The sequence below is a fragment of the Dipodomys ordii genome, unplaced genomic scaffold, assembly GCF_000151885.1.
Source record: "Dipodomys ordii isolate 6190 unplaced genomic scaffold, Dord_2.0 Scaffold175, whole genome shotgun sequence".
In the NCBI taxonomy this organism is placed as follows: Eukaryota; Metazoa; Chordata; class Mammalia; order Rodentia; family Heteromyidae; genus Dipodomys; species Dipodomys ordii.
In genome coordinates, this window is record NW_012267391.1 from 874,917 (window position 1) to 894,513 (window position 19,597).

General features: G+C 39.1%; 1 protein-coding gene across 2 annotated transcripts in view; it reads left to right on the plus strand.

Annotated features, from left to right (window-relative positions):
• Usp13 (ubiquitin specific peptidase 13 (isopeptidase T-3)) overlaps positions 1–19,597 on the plus strand; it is a 137,305-nt gene that overhangs the window by 36,827 nt on the left and 80,881 nt on the right. For both annotated transcript variants that reach the window (XM_013033688.1, XM_013033689.1), the window contains exon 4: positions 16,028–16,149. In XM_013033688.1, the coding sequence (XP_012889142.1) occupies positions 16,028–16,149 (122 nt within the window). The remainder of the gene's footprint in view (positions 1–16,027; positions 16,150–19,597) is intronic.

Here is a 19,597-nt window from a genome sequence, read left to right on the forward strand (position 1 = left end):
AAAGTAGGATCCCACATAATACCTAGTTTTCAGTTTTTCTTGACCTTTTCAAATTTGTGATAGTTCTGTGGGCCTTGTCTTTAATATTGTGACACTTTCAAAAAATATTGGATAGTTACTTTGTAGAATCTAATGTAGTTTGGATCTGTCTGGTGAAAAGAGTAAAGCTATGCATTTCTGGCAAGAATATCATCGAGGTAGTTTGTCCTTGGTGCCTGATATCAGGAGGCATGTGATGTGATATATCTTCATATTGGTGATATTGAATTTGATTTCCTGTTAAGGTAGTATCTGCTGGTTTCTATGCTGTAAAATTACAGTAAATTAATAAACAGCTTGGGAGTACTTCTTTGAGATTAGGGCAGTGCCTTTTTTTTTTCTCTGCAGAGGTTAGCTGATTAATTTTAGCACTTATCAGTGGTTCTTGCTTGCAACAGTTATTACTGTGGTGTTTGTCTAAAGGTGATGGTTTAATTTTCCTTAACCAATCTTGCTTGTGTAAATGACTAATGGTTTCTATACTTTGTAATTATGGCCCTGTTTTGTGTTAAGCTTCTGATATAATTTTCCCAAGAGAACAAAATGGTTTGATATTGTTTGACCAAGCAAGTTTTTCTCTTTAAATACCTTGGATTATTATTTGAAAGAAATTTCAAAACCATTTACATAGTATAATTGCATTCCAGTAAAAAATGTGAATGTAATATTTTACATATATGTGAATGTGTGTATGTCTATGTACACATGTATGTACACATACACATATCTGAGTATGTCATATGTACACACAGAGTATACCTGAGTCTAGAAGAATATACTCTAAATTGTCAATGATATGCGTCATTATATTTAGCTTCTTCTTTCCTTTCTCCCTCTCCTTTTATCATCTCCTATGTTCTTCCTGACTTTCTGTGTCTCTGCCTCTTTTTCTATCTCTCCTCTCTCTCTCTCTGGGGTACTAGGCTTTAAACTTGGTAGACACAGATGCTGTACTGCTTGAGCCATACCTCTGGGTCTATGTGCTGTAGTCATTTATTTAATTTTTTTGGTGCTGGTACTGGAGCTTGAACTCAGAGCCTTTTACTCTTGCTTGGCATTCTACAACTTGAGCCACACCTCTAGTATAACATTTTGATGGTTAATTTGAGATGGAGTCTTGTGAGCCTTTCTTCTGAGACTGGCTTTGAACTCAGATCCTCAGATCTCAGCCTTCTGCGTGGCTAAAAGGTATGTGCTACCTGCTGTGGTTATTTTTCAGATGGAATCTTGCTTTTATTTATACTAGCAATCCTATTTACATTTTCTGTGGTTTCCGAGATGATAGGATACATCATCATGCACAGAATTTTCTGTTGAGATGAAAGCTTGTGATTTTTTTTTTTTTGTACAGGCTGGCCTGGAATTTAAAACCTCCTGATCTTAGCCTCCCATGTAGCTGAGATGTTAGGCATATCCTACTGTACCCAGAATGTGATTGACATGAAGTCTCAGGAACTTTTTTTCTGTGCTAAACTTGAATTGTCATCTTCCTAATTTTTACCTAGTGAGTAGCTATTGGCATGAGTCATTGGCATGTGGCTCAGCTAATTTTTTTTAAAATAACAAATATATGTTATTCTTATAATGAATTATCTCAAAAGTATAGCCATTGAAATTGTCACAGAGCTGTTTACTTCCTGGCTTGATTCTTATTCTAGGCTGGGTTCAAACCACATCATCTCTACTGCTTTTCAGCTCTTGATTTTCTTGAGGAGGCTTATCTGCAGTTGATTTTCCATTGCTGGCCAGTCTTTTTCACATTAGTTTTTAGCTTTCCAGCTCCCTTCCACAAATACATAGGTAATGTGACTTCTTTCAATTAAATGACACCTGCATGGCCTTCTTGAAGTTAGAAATAAGCATTTTGACTTACTGTTGTTATTTTTAATTGCTTTCTTTGGTTACATAAAGTTAGCTGACCTCTTCTGTTACAAAGAGATTGATTTTTCTGGTGATTATTTTGAAGTAGAAGATATTGGACAACTTTTAAAAATTAATTCAGGGCTGGGCCCTGGTGGCTCATTCCTGTAATTCTAGCTACTCAGAAATCTGAGGATTGCAGTGTGGGGGAAAAAAAACCAAAAACCAAAACCAAACAAACAAAACCAAATCAATATCCTGAAGTGGAACATAACTCAAGTAGTAGAGTACTAGCCTTGAACAACAAAACTCCCTCTTTTCCTTCCTTCCTTTCTAACTTCCTTCCTAACTTCCTTCTTTCCTTATTTCTCCTCCTCTCCCTCCTCCTTCTTTACCTTTTTCATCTTTGTCTTTGTCTTCCTTCTTCTTTCCTTTTCTTCCTGAGCTGGTTTTTAACCATGATCCTTGTATCATTTCCTAATTAGCTAGTATTACAGGAGTGTCTCCAGCAGCCATCTTAGCTGTTGGTCTGTTTTCTCAGCAGGAAGCACTTTTCTCATGTGGCGCTAGTCACTCGGTGTTCCAGTGGATGTGGCTGTAAATTTATTTCCATAGTGGGTTGCAATTGAATGATACCCAAGTTAGGTAACAGGAAGCACAGAATATAGGTAACTTTAAGCAGCACAGATGCTAAGTCTCTCTCTATGTGGAAGGTGTTGGGAGCAGCAAACCCAGACTATGTAGTCTCATATCCAGGAATCTGTGAACTCGTCCCCTATTGCTGCTTTTTTCTCAGATATGACCTCTGATTTCCAGCCTCATGGCAACTTAATGGTCCTACATAGCTTTTTGAACTTTAGCCATCACAGCCCCATTTGCAAAATGGAAAAGAGGAAATGGTGTGGGGTCGGGAGGCTATGGAAATCTCATTTTTAAATGTACTTTCCTTTTGTTAGCCTTCTTATAGGTCTTCACTTGCTTTACCTTCCTCTGGTCAGAATTTGGTCACATGATCACAACCTGCTACACAGGAAACTCACACCTTAATAAAGTTGGAGATTTCTTATTAAAGAGGGAAGGAACAGTGGGTACTGGGAAGTAGCTAGTACTTCTGCTATAGACATTTACCATTCTAAAAGAGACCTTGAGGCTGTTTCCTCCTGGAGATAAGAGTAAGTCAGAGCTCTCTTGCAGTTTCTCTTTGTGCCTGAATAGAAAGTAATATTTCAGCATTACTGACATGTAGCTGTTATAACACTCCTCATTCCCTTTCAGGAAATAGTCACCATTAGCCAATTCTTTATACTGGATAGAGACTTACATTGTTATGGGGAAGAGCCCACCACTCAGAGACAGCCTCATATTGGGGAAGTGGATAGCTAACTGGCGAGGGACACAGCACAGACTCGGGAGCTGAAACTGACTCCAAACGGCCCATAAGCTAGGGTTTTTAAAGGCAAAATCCATGTGCTCAAACATGGCCATACACAGGTTGCCAATGGGATTGTAACACACACACACACACACAAAGATTGCATATTTATTTCAGTGGCCAGTTCGGTTACAGTTCATTTCATAGTATCTGTTTGAACTAACCTATCATTCTGGTTTGAATTGGCATGCAAATTTGGGGGGTCCCCACACAAAGCAGGCTTGATAACCAAACAGGGCTGAGATCCTGTCTGGGCTATTGAGATCCTGTCTGGGCTATTGATAACCAAACAGGGCTACATATCACACAATTTATCACAACAATCTTAAGGACTTTCCAGTTTCCACATTTCCATAGCCATCTAATCTTTGATAAGGGAGCTAAAAAAATAGAATGGAAGAAAGACAGCCTCTTCAGTAAATGGTGCTGGCAAAATTGGTTAACTACTTGTAGAAAACTAAAGCAAGATCCTTATATATCACCCTGCACCAGAGTCAACTCCAAATGGATCAAAGACCTCAGAGTCAAAGCAGACACTCTGAAAACATTACAGGATGGAATAGGAGAAACCTTGGCTCAGGCTGAAATTTTCTTAATAGAGACCCGGAAACACAACAAATCAAAGAAAGGTTGGACAAATGGGATTGCATGAAGTTGCAGAGCTTCTGCATGGCAAAGGACATAGCTAGCAAGATCAATAGAAAGCCCACGGATTGGCAAAAGATCTTCACTAGCCATACAATGGACAAGGGTCTTATATCTAAAATATACTTGGAACTCAAAAAATTAAATCCCCCAACAACAAATCCTCAAAGAAGCAACTGCCCAATAAATAAGTGGGCTAATGACTTAAAGAGAAACTTCTCTGGGGTCTCAACAAACAGCATATTTCCTGACCCTGGGGCTTGTGAAAAAGCAGTATTTTATTTGGGGGTGGAGGGGGACTCCCAGTATATAAAAAATAGAGTTAGTTTGGCTCTCCCCCAAACTCCTCCCTTTTCTCTTGTAACTGAGTCAAATCCTTGACTCTTCTTTCTGATTCAGGGGGCTGTACTGGGCCTCACGGACCATCAGCTTGACAGTCCCAATCCTGACTCTGCATATCACAACTAGCTTAATTTTACACCATAATTTTATACTCATAAGCTCTATTTTTATAAGACACACTCATACCATTTAATACATATTTAAACTTTCTGAGGTTTGTTTTCTTCTTTTTCACTCTGATACAAAAGCACTTTAAGACAATCCTTACTTTTTAAATCCTTTCTTATCCAGAGGGGACCAATTTTTTTTTTCAATTCTTTTCCCAAGGCTTTCTTAACTACCCTTTTCTTTCCCTGATTTTATTTGCGGTTTGAATTTAAAACTGCCTCCCCCCCCCCCTTAGGCTTGTGGAACCAAGTTATCTCAGAACAGCCTCAAGGCACCACTGGGATGGAGAAGCTATCTAGATTTTAAGACTAACAGCAGGGCTGGGTCTCATTCCTCTAACTACCTCCATTGATAAAAATCTCTAAACTGGCGGTAGAAGGAGATGTAAGGAGTATGGTATTCTAGGTTCACACTGGGGCTAGTCTGGTGGGGTTACTGCTCTTTAACACACACCCAGGAGGAAGCAGGTTATTACCATACCAGAGCCAAACTAGGCTTGTGACTACAGAGTGGATTTCCAGGCCCTATGTCTTGAAGTGCCTAAGGTGAGCCAGTGATGTCCTTGTCCCCAGTATCCAATGTGGGGAGAGGGTTACTGGGTATCACCAAAAGAATATCCCACAAGATCTTAAATTTTAGCAGACTCAAAGCAGTTTTCCACTGCGAAGCAGTCTCAGGTGATAGAATCAGGCAGGAGTTTAGTCTACTTTTTCCATGGTGGAGGTGGTCCAGGTGATGATGTCAATTTCCTCCAGGCAACTTTCAGGCTGTCATTGAACTTTACCCATTAGGGTGTGCAGTAGCAGCAGCAGGATCTCTCAGTGGCTCCAAGGGACTGTCACACTCATGCTGGGCTGCAAATTTCTACACAGGCTGGTTAAGGATACATTGCATAGGCTTGGCAGGCTGTGACCCCACTAGTTTTTAAGACCATTTAGACAATAGCCCAGGACAATTGACCAAAATGACAACTTTTTAAAGCTAGATAGTTCTTTTAATAAAGCTAGGATTCTTATCACTATTTCTCATGCTATTTCCTTCTATTTTGCCACACTTTTTTTCAGAATGACTCTGGTCCCCTTGATCTTAAAAGGGGATGATGGGTGAAGATTCATCTTCTGTAACATCTTAAAGCTGAATCAGGGGCATTGATCCTACCTAGCCAGGAACCTATAACCTTAGCCTATTTTACAAAGAGGTTACCAGGGTTAGATGTCATTAAGAACAATATTTTAACTTTTGACAAATGCACAGACCTTTTCTCCGGTTACAGCGGTGTAGCTGGTTTAGTACTCTGGTTTGTAAAAACAGCTTTCTGGATGGCTTAGGAGCATGATCTCTAGTGACCCTAACAATGCCTAAGTTACCTGTGCAGGCCTTCAGACAGAAGTCAGTAGGGACATACTCTCAGGTTTACAAACTTTTTTCCTGAACAGATGAATTTTATGTAGAAGGTGTCAGCTCAAAAGTTACTGCCAATTAGGGCTTTTGGCACATATAGGGGTTGGGATTTAAACTATCCACATTTTACAACCTTAGCTTTTTACTACTATCATAGAGGACTGGTAAGTCCCTCTCCCTTACAAGGTAGATAGTCATGGACATTAGGCATGCTTACAAACTATCTTCCCATGATCTGCCTCTGACCAATTTTGAAGGGCCATGCACAAATGACTCTAGGATCTGACATTTCTGCCATCCAAGCAGTGGCTTACTGCCTCTGGATGCTCCACCATTGTTTTTGTCCCAGGAGTATCTTCTCCACACCGGGATAAATGCCTCATTGGCATTTCCCTTAGTTGGTCACTGGACTTGAACTCGGGGCCTCAGTGCTGTCCCTCAACTCTCCAGCTCAAGGCTAGCATTCTGCCACTTTGAGTCCCAAAGCAACTCTGCTTGCTCTTTCAGCACTCTGCTGGCTGATTAGAGGTGACAGTCTTACACGGACCTTTTTCTGCCTGGGCTGGCTTTGAACCAGTTTGCAGATCAATGAAACTTATAAAAGGCCACTTAACTCCAATTAAAAGCAACAAGGTGGTCAACATAGAAGTAGCTTTTAAGCATGTTCTTTCCTGGAACTTAAGAGCCAGAGTTATATCTGACAAACTTGTAAGAATCCTCACTCCTTTTTGTGGGCCTGCTGGGAACTGTTACAAAAAGAGCAAACTGAAATAGCAATTAAGCAATTATTTTGGTAATCCTAATTTTTCCTTTTTGCACATTGAGGCAAAGGTTAAGAACAATTTTACTTTTAAACTTTATATCCAGTAATCCATTTTTAATTTTTAAGCCTCTTATTAATCTCTGTTTAAATGTTTTATACTTTAATTTTCATTTGCATTTTGAAAAATCCCTTGAAATCTTGAGGCTAGGTACCACTCGTTGTGGCTGCTTGTTTTAAAACAAACACACATTAAAGCTTTTAAACTCAAATCACAATTTTCCTTTAATGCAAGAATTACCATCACCATCACTGTACCAAGAAGCTAGACTTAACACCTTTATGACTTTTAAAAACATATCCTAATTATAGAACATCATTGAAAGCAAGTCACATTATAAAAATAAACTTTTTAACTCTCTTTTAAAGGCCATTTTAATTTTAATTTTAACACATCCAAGGGGCAGTTTTAGCAATATTAATCAGATCATCACATCACTAATTTTTACCATCATGTTTCCAGTGTCTATCTGCAGGGAAAAGGGACAGGACAAAGATGGGCCAGTTTGGCCCATCCTACAGAATGGGCATTCACCCAATTGGACTCTTTAGGGTGAAATGAACAACTGCCTTTGTGCCAGCTTGCCTTCTTCCACCATGCGTGGACTTCTCCCAGGGCCTGTCCCCTCATGTACTGCACTTCTGCCTGTTCACCCCTCACCCCTAAAGATAGGTCTTCTGTTGGCTTGTAAGTTTTTCCCTTTTCTTTTCTCTTGGTTCTTGAATGAAATACATAATTTTAGACAAACGAACAAGTAAAGTCTTTGGAAGTGTTAAACAAACCTTTACATTTGAATTTCTAATATTTACCTCCAAATTTTAGCCAAGGGAACTAAATCCCAAATAGCCAATGCCTTTTCGTTAAGCTAGATAACTTGATTACAGTGTAAACAGCCTTATGCATTCTAAAATACCAGGTTTTAAAATTCAGATTCTAAAATACTAGATTTTCTAATTTTTAAGTTAAAAAATCCTTAAAAAGCCCTTTAAAACAATGTGAAAATTCTTTAAAAAATTTGGTAATGTCCAAACCTCACAACCTTTTGAATTTTAAACTTACCCAGTTGTTACAGCATGCTGACAGTTTTTTTTTTTATCTTGAACATGTTCATACACATATAAAACACTCACACAGATCTTAAAGCATGCAAAACTGAAATCAGTTGTATGTGCATTTTCTAAAATTCAATGGCAAGAGATTTTTTTTTCTTTTTGCCAATCTTACTCTTACAGATGACAAAATTTAAGACCAGACTTTAACAAAGCACATTTCTAGGGCTTGCTTCTTTAGCCAGGTATTTTACCAATTGGCCCTTTGAATACCTTCAGTTGGAGAAAGGCTGGTGCGGGGGAGGGGGGGTCACCTGAAACTAAGCTGGCCTGATTTTGTCTTTTACCTAATTTTAGACCAGAGCGCTTTACAAATTGTTAAGCTGTCTGGAGTAGCTGAAAGTCCAGACCAGGCTCACTGCTATCTACACCCTCACCTCTCCACCAGCAGCCTCAACTGGGAGAAGGTGCAGCCTGAGGCTTGTCCATGCTCCACCTCTTGGCTGCTGTAACACAAGGTGCGGGGGGGGGGGGGGGGGGGGGGGGGGGGGGGGGGGGGGGGGGGAGGGAGGGGAAACTTAGCAGGTCTGTGACCAGGCTCAGCCACAGGCTGGAACTTTTATTTCCCCAAAGACGTTCAAATAAATAACAAAAACACAAATCAACTAAAAGACCAAGGACCCACATTTAAAACTGGTACCAATTCTAAAACAGAACAAGACAAGACAAAAACTGAGGGCTGAGTTGGGGGGGGGGGCTAATGGGCCTCTAGTTCATCTGTCCCACTCCCACTCAGCAAGCTGAATCCAGAGTCTGCTGAATGAGCTACTCTCACTCAGAACTTACCTGCCTCAGAAAACATGGAACAGAAAACACACCAAAGAAAACAAGACAGACAAGTGGCCACAAAGACAAAATTGGGTCTCAGTGAATGGGATGACATCTCACCACCATTTACAAGTAGGACTCAAATACGCTTTACCAGGGGACTCAAACTCCCTCTGATCACCTCTGGAGGATTTTTCCCTTAGATTCCTGCAAATGTTTACCCAGGGGCCTTCCAAGGCAGAGAAGTCCCAATCATCTTGGGGCAAGGGAAGTAAGTGGCCCGAGCAAGATCTTAGTCTCAGGCCTTGGCCCAGGGGGAGAACCTGCCAGTTTGAGGGGTCGGCTGCTAGGGGCTTAATTCCACATTTCCTGGGTCTCAACAAATAGCATATTTCCTGACCCTAGGGGCTTGTGAGAACCCAGTATTTTGATTCTCAGGAGTGGAGGGAGGGAGGAGAACTCCTGGTATATTAAAAATGGAGTTAGTTTTGGTTCTCCCCAACAACATTTTGTTCACTTGATTCTGTGAATGCAGTAGACCATTGGTATCTGCAGGATACTGCCAATGAGGAAAACCTGCTCAAGACATGCAGAGTTCAGGGCTGCACCGTGGATGCCTGATTTTCCTATAATGTGACCACACTTCTAATGACAGGCTGCCTTCCAAGAAATTGTAGATTTTTACTTCATCACTTAAATTAGGCACAGTCACTTTTACCTTGTGTTTGAAGTACTGTTTGCTCTTTGAGAGTCAGATTTTCATAAAATGAAGGGCAGGCAATGATTTAAACACAACTGATAATGTTGCAAGGTTGAGAACTTCTTCTCTGCAGAGGCTGTGTAATGCACATGTAGGAATTAAAACATTGCTTTTGAAATTCATTTTGATTTTTTTTCTATTCATTAAAAATTGTAATAAATGCAATAAGTCTGCAAATGGGGCAGGCTTATTATAATTCCTTTTCCAGTGGTTCAGAAGTGCCATTGAGCAACTGTGACCTTCACTATTGCATTTATCAGGGACACCACTGCCTTCTGTGCTCCTGAAGGATGTAACCAGGTCTGAGCGACATCTTGCTTGTCATTGTCTAAGTCACTCTTCCTCTCTCATATTTTGGAATTCATCCAAGTGAAATGACCTCAACTGTAGCATTTGTCCAGAATTTATTGTTTAGAACCAGCAACTGCAACAATTTGTAATTTGAAAATCATTTAAGGTCTATACTGTTTTGTATTGAAACAGTTCGGTCTGAGTGTATAATGCATGGGCAAAGCTTAAAATTAAAAAGTTATAAAATGTTGTGACACAAAAATCAAATTTCTTTTCCTCCTCTGCTATCTTCCAGCCACATTATTGGGTGATGATGTACAGCTTCTGATGGGTGATAGTTTATCTATGTACTCTGTATTTACATGTTTTCCTGTGGGCAGTGGGCAATCAGTAATGTTTTCATCTCAGTCTGTGCTGTAAGGCATTCTGGAGTGATGCAGTGAACTTACAGGTGCACCTAAGGTTATTTTAATTCTTCAAGGCACACTGGTCATGCCTGTAAGTCTAGCTACTCAGGATGCTGAGATCTGAGGAATGTGATTTGAAGCCAGCCTGGGAAGACATACCCAAGGACTAATCTCCAGTTAACCAGCAAAAAGTCAGAAGTAGAGGTATGGGTCATGGGAAAGTGTCTACCTGAAGAGAAAAAGCTAAGGGTGAGCTCAAAGCTCTGAGTTCAAGCCTCAAACACTGCATGCTTGTACACACACACACACACACACACACACAACACACACACACACACACACAGAGTCTTCAAGAAGGCAACAACACTCAAATACTGCATGAATTAAGCTTGAGGTAGCTGTACTACTAGGTTATCCTTTCCAATGACTTTGTTTCTTTGTAAAGCCTGGTTTTCCTGGTAAAAGTCAGGAGCCATGAGAAAGTTAATGTGGAAGAAGAAATAAGGGTGGCAGTGTCCAGTGTGATTAAAATAGAGGTTGAACACTGCTCAGCAGGTGCACCCATCTCTTAAGAACAAAATAAACCATTTTCTTTCAACATCTGTGTATAAACTCCTCAAGTAGTTACTGAGTTGTAACACATAAATACTTAGGGGATTATTTGACCCTAACTACTACATAACAGAATGATTAGACTTAGGGACACTGAGAAACAAAGTCCTGGGTTGTTTAGGGGTGCTGTGAATGGAGAGTCTGGGTAACTCTTTGTTAATGTTTGTAAGTGGGGCAGAGACTATTAGTTGTCTTTTAGACAACTAACCTATAACTGTATGAAATCTTATGAATATGAGAAATAAGCTGGGGTGAAACATGGTGTTTTATAAGGACAAAGGAATGAAGGAGTGAGAAGAGGGAGTCCAGGATCCTTAAAGGAATACCCTGGCTTGGACTGGGAATGTGTGTTTTATAATAAAAGTTATAAATATATCCAGATGAGTAAGTAGCTGCTATATGCTTAATGAAAATGCCACATTGTTGCTATGCCATGGAAAATGGTCCTAATTATTCACATTTTTGTTTGAATGTCCTTTCCCAATTTTCACAAATAGAGGTAAATTAGTTAAATTTCTCTTGTGTCTGAGAGGGGGAGTGTCAAGGAGCTTAAATTCCATTTTTTTGGAGGGCTTAGTCTAGGCATTCATACTCCATGAGAAACAAAAGTTTATTTAAAAAATTCTGGAATAGGACTATTTAGAAAACTTCTGACTGGAAGGATCAAATAAACTTCCTTTACCATTTACTTCTGAGAGCATATTCTGCTTTCAGGACTTTCCCTGTCAATTTTGTTGAATATAGTTGGTCCAGTTTTGCAATCCAGGACAGGACAGTTTGTCTCCTCTACACGAAGTCAGTACCATCAGGCCAGGCAGAGAGAACTCTGAGCAAGGGATCAGAGTCCAGCTTTAGGTTAGGGCTTCATTTCCTCCCACACAGCCTAGGCTTCTTGTGGGAAACAGGTGTAGTCCTGGCCACTTACCCAGGGAGATTCTGGATGTAGAGCTGGGGAAGGGACTCCTTTTCATCACAGAGAAAGTGTTCATCTGGGTAGAGTCAGTTAATGGCCTCAGTGGGAAACCAGTTGTTAGAGTTGGAGATCTTGGCCCTATCCCCATGCAGTGATGGTCCTGTAGATTTTTCACCTCAACGTTTTCAGAGATGTACAACTTGGTTTAAAGAAATATGTCAATTTATATTTATGGCTGTGGGTCATATATATTCAACAGCAATCGTAGATTTTTCCCTTAAACATAAGACATAAGAGGCCACATGCTAGTGGCTTTTGTCTGTAATCCTAACTACTTGGGAGGCTGAGATCTGAGGATCCTAGTTTGGGCAGAAAAGTCCATCAGACTTTTATCTCCAATTAACCACCAAAGATCTGGAAGTGGAGCTGTGGTTCAAGTAGGAGAGAGCCAGCCTTGAGTGGACAAAACTAAGGCCCTGAGTTCAAGCCCCAGAACCAGCACACATGCACACAAAATCAAATATTGGTTACCCATACTGGATTAAAATGTTTAAAAAAATAAAAGACAACTGTGAAACATTCACTTGCTGGAGACTGAGTTATAGCATAAAGTCTTAGAGTTATAACAGACATGTGGGCTAGACACTGAATTTGTAAAAATGTAAAGGAATAGATTTTGGGCATTACCTGCAGTTGATTTTACTATAATATGGAAGAAAGTATGTAGTTAGAGAGTAGATAAACATAAGCTCAGTTGTTTTATGTTGTCTCAATGCTTGTCTACCCAATTTATCATTAGATCTGAATCTCTGTGATACATATGTCATTACTCATTTTTATTACATCTTGCCCATAGGCTCAGCCTTTGCTACTGAAGGTGGATTTAGTTATTGTTTTCACTATTCTCAAGTGTGTAATTCTTAGGAGAACTTTTAAGTATCAAGAAGCATAACAACAACAATTTTTTTTTTGCCTGACAATAGTCTTGCTTTTTAAAGCACAGATCAGTGGTAATGAATAAAACAACACAGTAGTTGGTTTTTGTAATCAGTATAAATGAACTGTATAAGGGAGTTTCATAGTGACATTTTCATCCATGCATGTAGCATGCTTTGATCAGATTCATCAGGATCACTCACAGCAAGTGTTTTCGTGTTCTCCCTTTACTTCACTGTGTGCTATTGCTGTTTAAGTCCCCTTCACAGCTAGGTACAAAGGTTACTGTTTGCATGGCACTTTGTAGGAGGTTGAGATATGGCAGGTAAACTGGCCATATGTCTCCCTCTGTGAGCTTGCACTCTAGGAGCAGTTGAAAGTCGTATGTTCTCCACATGTTGATAATATAGAACATGCCTCATGATGTCATGGTGTTCCTAGAACTTATTTCAACATTGCTTCAGAGCTGGAGAGAGGAAACAGTTTTGATTGTCTTAGTTGTTAGGAACATAGAGAAGGCAAAAGAGACAATGATGATGTCAATTATTACTTGTGGAGCTCCAGGAGCCACCAGATCTGTACCAAAGTGCCTTAGAACTCTGTCTAGTTTAGTCTTCTTAACAATCTTGGGCTGTAGCTGTAATCCCTCACTTGTAGAGCAGGTGAACGTGGAAAGACTTGTCCAGGGTTGATACATAGCTTGTAAATGTGAGAGTAAGGTTGTTTGGACTTTATTGCTCACTTATTTCTTAGTTCATTAAGATTTGAAATAGTAGTAAGTAACTACATTTTCTGTAGTAAAGAGCCAGAAAATATTCTTCCTGACATCTCATCTTTCATGAGTTGAAGCTATACACAAAACCAAAAGGTTTGTACTTTGGTGATCCAACATTGTTATGTGCACAGTACTATGTCAATGATAAAGATTTTAAGAATACACAAAAGCTTATTCACCATTTTTAATGTAAATTTCCTTCCTTTTTTGTCTGTGGGCATTATAATAAGTTGTCCTTAGAGTGAAGATTAATTTTGCATTTTTACCATTAACAGAGCATAATAATTTCAACACCTCTGCATAGTCTAAATAACTATTATTTTAATAATATTATAGTGGGTTAAATATTCTTTTTCTTGACCATGTAGGTTCCAGTTTTTTTAAATTATAGATATTGGGGGCATTTGTTTTTTTATATTTTTATTGTCAAGGTGATGTACAGAGGAGTTATAGTTACATAAGTAAGGTAATAAGTACATTTCTTGTCAAACTTGTTACCCCTTCCCTCATTTTTCTCCTACTCTTCCTCTCCCCAACCCTCCACCCCCCAAGTTGTACAGATCATTTCCAACATATTGTTTTGTGTATATCACATGTAGAAGCCAGGCATTGGTGGTTCATATCTGTAATACTAGCTACTAAGGAGGCTGAGATCTGAGAGTTGGAGTTTGAAGCTAGATCAGTAGACAAATAAATGAGTTTATTTCCTCTTAAAAAAGAAATCTGTGAGCTGATATTCTCTTTATTCAGTTCTCCACTTTTTCCATCCATCTCTACCTCATAGGTTTATGTAACACACATTGGTGACCTGTGCTAGAGTCAGTTATTTCACTAGGGATTGTACAATAGTGATTCTTTAATCCTGTCAACATTTATTATATAGCATTCTTCTATAAAAATGTGTTTTCCTGCCAGGCATTTGTGGCTCACAACCATAATCCTAGCTATTGGGCATTCAGTTTTTATAACATAAGGAATGCTTTAAAAAATTTCTATGTTTAAATTATTTCCTTTAAATAAATACCTTTATTGATTTCTTTATTTTTAAATAGAATTTTATTGTTATTATTAAGGTGGTATAGAGAGGGGTTATTGTTTCATAAAGTCAGGTAATAAGTACATTTCCTTTTGGACAATGTCACCTCTTCTTTCTCTTCCAGTTTTCCCCTCACCTCCCTCCCCACAGGTGCATAGTTCATTTTTTACAATATCTTTATTTATTAAACTAATAAAATGGCCTTTTTTTCCAGATTAGGTTCTTGTGGTTATTTAGCAAAGTTGTTTTGTTTTTTATTTTAGTCTTTTTGAGTCTTCATATTTAGAATATTTTATTAAAATGTTCAGACCTTGTTTTCATTGTATCTTTCTTTTTTAAAAAAAAATTATTTGCTTATATCCTGGTACTGGGGTTTGAACTCAGGATCTGAGTGCCATCTCTTAGCTTTTTTGCTCAATGCTGGTGCTCTACCACTTGAACTACATCTCTGCTTCTGGTATTTTGCTAGTTACTTGGAGATAAGTCATGGCCTTTTCTGTGCCCATTGGTTTCTATCCTAGATCCTCATGACTCACCCTCTGAGTATCTTGGATTATAGGCATGAGCTACTGGTATCCTTGGTATCTTACTTTTTGTTCAAAACTGTTCCACTTTTGAGAATTAAACAGCAAAATTTATGCACAAAAATATATCAGATTTTTGCTGAAGTCATGTCAGATAACTACAGAACCTATGCCTTTGGTTCACAGGTGATAGCCCCAGGGCCTCCTACAATAAATGAACTTTCTTTCATTCACAGAGCTCATGCTTCTGCATGTATTTGTTTCCCATTTGTGTATGGGGTTGTGTATGAAAGTAGAGTGTAAGGCCAAACAATTTTTCTGTCACCATAGTTCCAAACATACAAATACACAAACATGACCTTGGATGCTGGCATCTCTATAAATGCAAGGCCAAAATGTCTGTGTAAATATTGTGACAAGAGGTTTCCTTGAGGCTTCACCTAACCTTTAGCAGAGATTAACTCAGCACATGGTGAGGATTTGATGGACAACTATCTAGAGAAGCTCATCTTTCTTACTGAGAATTCTCTGCAGAGGAAACAAGATGCTTGTGTGATGAGCATTCCACTCTAGTTTACTGTGTAAGGTCTCAGTGACCAGGAGTGAGAGACAGACAAGTCAAAGAGAGTGATTTGAGTTTTTAAATAATAATTACCATTATCAGCTACTTATTTGTCTACTATTTCTTACCTCTTTCGTATATTTTGTGAAATACTGAAGATGAGGAAACTACAGGGCTTAGAGTTTGTGACTCATCCAAAGTAACATTGAGTTTTGGGTTCCATATTGAATTAGGCCTATTTATTCTCCAGCCCATGTACTTTCTCCTATCTTTCTGTCCATTTGTGTGAAATCAGGTGCTATGGGACCCCAAGCCTCATAATTAACAATCTATTCTCTGCAAAATCTTTATGAATTTAATAATCTAGCATGTATATCTATTCTGATTACAAGGCTATATGATATGACCCCATCTTCTTCATGCATCTGCCACAGAATAAATGCACAGAGCTTATGGAAGAGGACAGGTCCTGGCATTTCTGGTTGGGGCCATTTCAGATTGGAAACTGTAAATGTCATTTCTTTGGTGTCTCATCCTGTGAATTTCTGACTTTCCCAGTGTGTGCTGCCTTGGTGTGGGATGTTCCCTTCCTCACTTCCTGTTCTTTGTTTTTGTTTTCTCCTCAGATCTAGATACTGATGATGATTTAAATAGCGACGATTATGAATATGAAGATGAAGCCAAACTTGTTATATTCCCAGACCACTATGAAATAGCACTACCAAATATTGAGGAGTTACCAGCCCTGGTCAGTGAGTGTGTACAGCTGCTAGCTAGATGAGTGTGATTCTGTGTCAGGTGTGTGTGCGTGTGTGGTGTGAGCTGTAGGGGCAGGGGAGGGAGTGGGTTGAATGGGAGAAATTGAGAAGACCAAGCATGAAATGAGCGTACTGCTTCTGTGACTAGAGTGTCACAAAGTTGCATTTCCAGCATTGTCAGGTAGCCTATCTCCTTTTTCTATGCCTTGTAAGCTTCATTGCTCATGATTTTAGGTTTCTCTAGAGTGGGCTGACTTCTTTTCTCTTGGTCACAGTCTGTTGCTTCATTTTCAAAATGTGCATCTCATATGCATAGGGAATGGTAACGAGGATGCTCTTCGGATCAGAGGGATGACAGTATTTTATTCATTTTGTTCTTCCACATAAGGATTTGTTAGGAAACATTAAATATTATAATATTTATAATTATATTATAATACCACAAGGATTTAATATTATACTGCCACAACAAAGCCACATAATTAGAAAGAAGGCCAGACATTTACAAGCCCCAGATCTGTGGGAACTCTGGAAAAATGTAAGTTCTTGCAGGTTTGCTCCCTGTGAGGACTAAGACTGTTCTCAAGGGTTTTTGTTTGAGAGAGTATGTTTTCTTCCTCCTTCTACTATCTCTTTTCTTCCTTTTCCTTTCTTTTGAACTTGTGTCTCCAGAAAGATGTTCATTTTCCTGAACCATTTGATTCTGGGGTGTTTCCCTTTCTTTGGTTGTTGTTACTGGGGTTTGAACTCAGGGCTTTGTGCTTGCTAGGTAGGAGCTCTACTGTTTGAGTCACACACCCAGTCTTTTTTTTAACCTCTGGTTATTTTGGGGATAACATCTGGGTGGCCTGGACTGTGATTCTCCTGTATGCCAAATTCTTTGCATAGCTGGCATCCTTCCTTGATCCTCCTGTTATCAGCCTCCCTCAGTGAAAACCGAAGGCATGGGCCATGACTGTTGTCTTTCCTTTGGTGCTTGAATCTTCTAAGTGGGGTCAGGATTTCTGCAGGGGCACTAGGTGTTTGCCACACTTTCCCCTTATTTCCTGTATTGTGTCTAACACTCTATCCTCTTTCCTTTCATTGTCTCTTTTCCTCTCTCTGATTTTTTAGAACCTGACTTCAGATGGCAGGCAGGTCAGGCCAGGTTGGATTTAGAAATGCCAGTTCATTCTCTCCCTCAAACTATGCCAGAACCAAAGCCAAGTCTTTAAACCCAGAGTCTTCTGGATGTTCCTTGTCTACAGCCATCTGTTCACCTGCTGTTGCCAAAATAGGACATTTGTGCTTAGGGTTTCCATGTCCCCAGAGACTAGGTTTCTACCACTTAACTTCTTTTAGTCAAATCTACTTTAGATCTAAATTTTGTGTACTCATTGCTGTGGCCTTTCCACTTAAGTATGAAGTAGGCTGTGATCAGTGAAGCATGCAGAGTTAAGTTAAATTCCCTTTGCTTTCTCTGATTCCCTATGTTGACTTATGTAGCTGTTGCCAGGGATTAAATGTATTAGTGACAGAATGATCTTACTTTATCCCATTACCTGAAATTATATACTAAAGCATATGTCATGGTAGTACTGAGAATTCTTACTGCCCTTTTGCTGTTGGAAAGAAGCATACTGTAAATAAATTTTATGACAATATTTTCCTCTCATTCAAATAGGATAGTCTTTTATGTGAAAAAATTAAAAATCTTCTTAAATAATTTGTGTATCTAGAGCATGAGTAGAAGTATAAATGTTCTTATTTAAAAGGAAAGTGCCACATAAATCCAAATCCAGCAAGATACAATTTCTTTTTAATTAATTTTATTACTTTTGCATAGTTGTACAACATATACTTTTAAGAGTGTTTTAGAATACTTTAAAGTGAAAACTTTATTACTTTAAAGAAATAATTTAAGAATAGGAACAAAATTAGACCCAAGAAGTTCACGCCTATAATCCTAGCTACTTATGAGGCAGAGGTCTGAGGCTCAGGGTTCCAAGCCAACTCTGGGCAGTTAAGTCCATGAGACTCATGTCCAATTAACTACCAAAAAGCCAGAGATGGACCTGTAGCTCAAGTGTATAGTGCTAGTCTTGAGCACAAAAGCTAAGGAACAGTATCCAGGCCATGAGTTCAAGTCCAGAACCAGCATACAACACACACATACACAAATGGAGAACAAAGCTAGGAATGATAGTGTAAATCTATACTCCTAGCAATCTTGAGGCTGAGGATTATATTTGAGACAAGCTTGGGCTACATATTGAGAATGTCCTACAACAAACAAACAGGAAAATAATGACAACAAAAGAATTATTTGGAATATGTGAGTGGGATGATTGAAAGAAAATGGATTTATTTGGCAGTAGCCAAAAGGATTTATCTACATAAAAGATGCTAATTGCTATACTTTATACCTTGGCTGATCTTTTCATGTTGATGATTCTCTTTTTTGAACTTTTTAATAAAAAAATTATTAGTCTTGCTAGGCACCAATGGCCCCTGCCTGTAATCCTAGCTATTCAGGATGCTAACACCTGAGGACTAGGGTTTGAATCCAGCCTGGGCAGAAAAGTCCATGAGACTCTTATTTCTAATTAACTAGCAAAAAACTGGAAGTAGAGTTGTGGCTCTAGTGGTAAAGCAATAGCTAGCTGTTAGCAAAAAAGCTCACAGTGCCCAGGGTTAGAGTTCAAGCCCCAGGACTGGCATATACAAGCACATACATTCTCTCTCTCTCTCTCTCTCTCTCTCTCTCTCTCTCTCACGCACACACACACACACACACAAACACACAATTAACTTAAAAAACATCTAGTAAGAGTATGGTATTAGTGGCTCATGACCATGTAATCCTAGCTACATCGGAGGCTGAGATCTGAGAATTGAGCTTCAAAGCCAGTTTAGCCAGGTCAATTTGTGAAACTTTTTTTTTTTTTTTGATCATGAAGGCTGACATATATTGTTGTGATGGCATATATTGTTACAAACATCTTCAGAAACACAAGCATCAACAAAGTATATTCACCAACCCTGGATTAATCTGTGAGACTTTTATCTCAAGCCAGAAGTGGAGTTGTGGTTTAAGGGGTAGCCTGTCAACCTTGAGTGAAAAAGCTAAGGGACTGGGTCCAGACCCTGAGTTGAAGTCTCCGTACCAGTATTAAAAAACCCAAAAGGAAATGAAACAAAAACTACCCAGTAAGGAGATTCTTCCTTCATCTCTTGAGCATTTCTGCTCAGAACAATTTCAGGTGAGAGAGTTATTCAGTAGACTCTACCAGATAGTCAAATGACCTATGAATGATGCGGAGTTCACAGTAAGGCTCTTTGAGCTTGAAAATGAAAGCTCCAGGGGCTGGGAAGGTGGCTCAGTGGTAGAGTGCTTGCCTTGCATGCCTGAGGCCCTGGGTTCGATTCCTCAGCACCACATAAGCAAAAAGAAAAAAG